The sequence below is a fragment of the Taudactylus pleione genome, unplaced genomic scaffold (assembly GCF_031769625.1).
Source record: "Taudactylus pleione unplaced genomic scaffold, aTauple2 ptg000026l, whole genome shotgun sequence".
Taxonomy (NCBI): domain Eukaryota; kingdom Metazoa; phylum Chordata; class Amphibia; order Anura; family Myobatrachidae; genus Taudactylus; species Taudactylus pleione.
The window spans coordinates 18095738-18101737 of record NW_028284428.1 but is presented as its reverse complement, the minus strand read 5'-3'; the positions used below and the strand labels follow the sequence as shown (position 1 = coordinate 18101737).

The following is a 6000-nucleotide window of genomic DNA, read 5'->3' as shown; positions in this document are numbered from 1 at the left end:
CATTATCTGTGTTAGTTTCATTGCTCTTGAGTAAAACATAAAAACTGCTCTTTGAGCACAATTCTATTTAATGTAGACGTTAGTTGTGTCATATTTTAGGGAAAGAAATCAAATAAACCAATCTAGCTTCATTTAATTAAGATTACTATAAAAGTGATAAAAAGAATGCATTTTATGGCAGGAATGTAAAAATAATAAAACCACTTTGTTCTGTGGTAGATAAATCCTATAATAACTAATGCTACCATATTGCATACATAGGCAATGATTGCTGCCAAACATATTTCCCTTACTGGTTTTTAATGAACAGCTAAGTCGCCCTGTCATTTTTTCTTTCAATTGTGAGTGGAATATAATTTTGTGGCATATATATATTATATAGTTTTGATAAATTAAATAAAACTGTGCATGAGCTACTGTAGATACACTATGAAGCGCTTATACTTTGTAAGGGCCGTGAATACAGTTAAGCTGAAACTTGGCAAAAACTAAATTTTTTCCTTCCATTAGGTTTCCAGGAAATAATTGTAAACAGACACCTTACACCTCTCAAAACATAGAAACTTTTCTTAAAAATAAACATATTTCTTTATTCAATAAAATGAATTTAACATTTAAGGTCTGATTAATTTTTATAAACAGTAAATCTGTTGGAAAGGCTTATGCATGTTGGCGTTCTCATCTGGTGTTCATTGCCTCCTGAGTTCTAATTTAAATTGCCTTTAAGCTGACAAACTTGTATTTTTTGACAAAATTAAAACTAATAAGGCAAAAACAATTTTAAACATTTCACAGGAGTCCGTGATAGTAACAAGGTCTTCTACAGCCTTGTATGGATTATACCATACAAAAATAACTTCAACAATGCATGTAGCTTTTGGCTGACTAGAGCACTGTAGCATATCAAGTAATTTTATAAAATAGAGAAAAATAGAACAATAATCATGGGTGACTTTCCTTCCCTAAATAAAAAAAAGAAAACTTGTATTATTAAATAAAAACAGATCAAATCAAGTTTACATAACAAATAAAATGCAATGTAAAATAAAGAAAAATATAAAAACAGTTACTTTTCCATTAAAATTGCTCTCTATGATCTATGTTACTGCAAAGCAATAAATACAGACCAGGTATCTTTTTGTTTGACAGACATTTAAGTTAGTTAAAAGTTAAACAATCAGACCATCTTGTAGTGTAACCAAGCATGCTGCCATCGGGTTGGCGGGAGGAAAAGGAATAAAAAGTGAGCTCTGCTGGTTATCTTAAAAAAATAAGAGTCCTTAGAATCTTGCATACTGTACTTCCCTCTTTTGACAATGAAGATTGAAGATCATTGATGTATAATACTAAAAAAGCCAATAAAAGGAATGTTTCTCCTTATCAAGTAGTTTGTTCAATCATTCCAAAGAAAGGGGGAAAAATCTAAATAATTCTAAAACTATACTTAAAGAAAAGGAAAAAAATCTCCTATCTATACATCAGTCTATTCATTAAAAAAAGTAACTAGACAAATTTCATTGACATATAAAACAAAGTCAAAAATGTAATGGCAAGAGACATGGGTAAAACAGGAAGACACTGATGCTACAAATAATTTGCAAAAATATGTACAAGACCCTGTTTTTCCTCAAATTTTAACGATTGTAATGCATGTTTAACAGCAGCAGTCGAGGACAAAGTTCCAGGCACCAGACCAAACTGCATTATTCACTTCCAACTGTGGGGTAGGGGGCTGCTGTGCCCCTACCATTCCTGTCACCAGATGACACTAGATATACTTGTCTCCCTTGGCAAAAGTGGCAAAATAGCACTGTTTGTATGGGCTTCTTCTGGGTGCTGCTCCCTGTTTGTTTTTGTTTGTGGTCGCTGTCCATTAATTAGTGTCATAGGTATGTTGCAATAAGTATGCTGATTACCTATTGAGGTAAGAGGCAGGGTGCCAGTAGGAGGTACATCATATTCATAGCTTCTATAATAGTGTTTCTGCCGCATTTGTGTATGGTAAGTGTTATGAAAGGTAGAACGAATATCAGGATGGGTAGGAGCTAGGGCAGTAGAAGTGGCAGCAGCCATGGAGATTGCTGAAACCGTCTGCAGTTCCCCAAATGGTCCCTGCTCACTGACATCTAAAACCTGCTCATGTGTGATGGGTTCTATTCTTTTAAAAGGCATTTCATATTGTAAACGTTTCCAGAATTTTGAATTCAACTTGTTGCATTTCGGCCCATGCCATTTGATAACAGTTAGGAGCTTAATGGTATGTTTCAGAGTTTCCACTTCTTGATAATTCATAATCCCACGTAACTCACTGCATTCAATCAATATCACTTTTATTTCTCCAGTGACCAACATGTTCCGGAGTCTGGTCTCTAACTCAAATATACTCCAGCCTCTTCGTACTACATACGTGGGAGTCATGACAATGATCAGCCTTTTACTTTGGTCCACACATCTTGCCACATCTTCAATGTAAGCTAAAGAGGAGGAAATAAAAAAAATACATGTAAGGAATACAAAAAAAAAAAAATTAGGTAATGCTTTTTTGATATTATGCTAATCTTAATTCTGCTTTCAAATAATGTGTTCTCCAGTTTATACCTACACTGTACTCTGTATGGTTCTGCCTCTATCCCCCAAAGCACACACACTACCAATAATCAAAGCAACAACCCTACCCAATAAGACAACCCACCAAAACCCCACAGTACAACCGTAAAAATGTCTAAGTAGAGATAAAAAAAAGTGATAATTTAAAAAAAAAAAGAATATAAAGATAGAAGCAGAAATTCAAGGTAGAAAAGAACCTTTGGGTCCTATGTGTGTTTATTTTCTGTGCTTTTTTTAATGTAGCTGTAGTTTGTTCTGAGAGGCTAGTGTTTTTAAAATTTAAGTGTTCTAAATATCAAATACATTTATTTTCTATTAAAGTGTAACTATTAATTTTCTCTGTGATCAGCCTGTGGTCTATTAGACACACACACAAGGTGATCAAAGTAGCTAGCAAAGGGTGCAGGGGCATTGAGGCCAGCGCATGCATAGTCACATTCTCATGGTATTTTTTGCAAAATAATACCCAAGAAGTGTGGGGAGGGGATGCGCAGGGAAAGAGTTATCTTGAAAGCTCTGTCCCAGGATGCAAATTATATTACATTCATGTGATATTTGCAAATATCACATTGCAAATGTAATTTAATTTTGTGCATCAAAACCGCAATTCATTTGCAGGTTGTGATAAATATGTCTGTAAGTGATTTCTTACAACATACTTTTCTTTATATGTCTCATCAGATGATATTTGATCATCTTCCTAGATGGTATTCTACTTTTCATTTGCATGAAACATTGCAAAAGCAAAGTAAAAAACATAATTATAGCAAACTATAAAACTCTGTTTCAAACTTTGGTGTAAACCAATAAACAAGCAGAAAAGGAGAAATTTGTTCCTGGAATAAACCCTGTTGCAATGAAAGTGGTGCAAATACATATTTGTTCTGCATGCAGAGAGAATACTGGCTGTTTTTAAATATAGTGAACAAATAATGAGCAGCTTTGTTTTTACAATGGAATTAAGATTTAGGATAGAACACACTCCTTCCAAATTCTAAATCTCTCTGAACATTTTAAACCTTTCCCACCTGGTGCACAATATGGTTTTGCCAATGTGCAAATTGCTCTTTTTTGGATTTGTTACTAACGTTGAATTAGGCCCAAAGATTATAAATGTTAATATTGCATGATGAGGAGGACAACTGACATGTAAGTGTTAATTGCAGCCAAGAAACAAGCAAAGCTGTTGAAGAATGAAGATTACTGTATGTATTAGGTGAAGATGATGAATAAGTTCTCATTCAAAGTGTCAAAGAGATGACTTGATTACAACCCACACTCAATCCAGTTTTTTAACTCTTGTGAAAGGGATAAAAGCATAAACTGCTCTTGAATACCTTAATAAAGTAAGAAAGAGAATTACAGAAAAAATGGAGAAAAAATTGTTAAGGAGATGCAAAAAATGTACATACTCCTTCACCTAGGCGTAGAAAATTATTTCAACACCAACAAAAAATAAATTTATCTTAATGAACATGATGCCTACATTTCGCCCCTACTCACAGCAGCAAACATTGCCTAATAATACATCCTTTCTACACTTTTTTTATTAATTGTAATACTTTTTGTCTGCAAAATAAAATCTTGTTTATGCACTTCTTTGCAAAAGTATTCACACCAGAGGACCTATTCTGTGCATTGCATTAAATACCCTCACTAACATTTATGAATTACACAGTGTAGAGAAAACAGTGCTACTATTTCAGAATAGTGAGTACTAAGATGTTAGTGCAGAAAAATGTGGGTGGGAATATAACAGCAGATACTCTGTGTGTATAATGTATGGAAGAAAGATAAGTGTAATGAGTGTATTGTGGAGAGAATGATGACCTCAGTCAAAGTCTATTCGGGTATCTTAGGTTAAATAAGGAGCACTTTACATGAGCATTATCATTAGTTTTGTTGACTTAAGCTGTTTCAGGGTGTCTAGGTGAATCCATGTTCATCAAGGTTAGAGAAGGAGCATTCAGAAAATGAGTGGATACAATTGAGCAAATGAACATAGTTATTTATATAAATTTAAAAGGGACATTTAAAAATTATAATTTGTATTCCAGGCAAGTAGGATCTGGGGAAGGCTTCTTTGACTTTGAGGTGAATAAAGTATTAGAACAGGTATGGTAAGCATTCAGCTCAAAATGATGAATTAACAAATTTGAGGAATTAATATGAAATGATTCCAACAGAATAATCAGTAAAAAGGATTTACTAAACATGTACATTTTACCCTATCTTTGACCAATGTTTACTTTCTTTGCGCAAAGGGTTAGGAGAAACTAGTAATGATTTTATAGTTTTTAAAATTTTTCTCCTGTCCTGATTGGACTTTGGGTGCTAACACAGATCCCCCAAACATAACTAACAGTTTAATCTATAGTAAATGGGTCAACATCAGGGGGGGATTGGGCTGCCGGGACAGCGGGAGAGTTCCCTCTGGGCCGGCCCCATAAACCCCTTTGGTGGGCTGGCCGACAGTGCCGGCCTGGTAGGGCTGACACTGCCTGATTGGTGCCACGCTTCAGAGTTTGCATTCCGCTATGGAACACAAACTGGAAGCTCCGGGCTCCAAGTTGAATGTGCGGTGTTCTGTCCCTCCCTCAGCCTGCGCCGCCCGCTGTCAGCTCCCTATTCTCTGCGGGATGGTTGGAGCCAGGCCTGGCTGCTGAAAGGAGATGAGCCAGTGAGGCGGGCTGTGTGAAGCTGTGCAGCTAGGATGGAGTAGTGGGACACAGATGACAGGGGCTTACTCTGGCTGTGAGGCTGCTGTCAGTGGAATTCAGAGAAATGGACAGCGGCCGGGACCCATGAGATGCGGTGAGCTGAGGTGATCCACTCCTATCCTGCCCGCTTATTCCCACCACACCACTACTCCCATCCTTCCCCCTACACCACACTACTTCTCCCATCCTGCCCCTTACACCACACTACTGCTCCCATCCTGCCCCCTACACTGCACTACAACTCCCATCCTGGACCACACTACTGCTCCCATCCTGCCCCTTACACCACACTACTACTCCCATCCTGCCCCTTATACCACACTACTACTCCCATCCTGACCCTTACACCAAACTACTACTCCCATCCTGCCTCTGCTTTCCTTTATTACTTCCACTCTGTCCCCTGTTCTGAACTACTGCTGCTACTACTACTCCCTGCCTGCCCCACACTGCTACTACTACTCCAAGCTTGCACCTGATGTGTGTGTTTTTATTTTTTATTTTGCTGGAGGGGCCAATATATTATTTTCCTGATAGGGTAAAATTTATTTTATTTTTTTAAACCTTTAAACCTGTTTTTTTTTCCCTGTAGGGGCCATTGTGTTTTATTAATTTCTGTAGGGGCCAGTGTGTATTATTAATTTCTGTAGGGGCCAGTGTGCTTGTTTTTCCA

General features: G+C 36.8%; 1 protein-coding gene across 1 annotated transcript in view; it reads right to left on the bottom strand.

Moving 5' to 3' along the window:
- Positions 1-263: 263 nt before the first annotated feature.
- IL1RAPL1 (interleukin 1 receptor accessory protein like 1) overlaps positions 264-6000 on the bottom strand; it is a 1550795-nt gene continuing 1545058 nt past the window's right edge. The window contains exon 11 of the mRNA XM_088451516.1: positions 264-2474. Coding sequence (XP_088307642.1) covers positions 1756-2474 — 719 coding nt within the window. The 3' untranslated portion in view covers positions 264-1755. The remainder of the gene's footprint in view (positions 2475-6000) is intronic.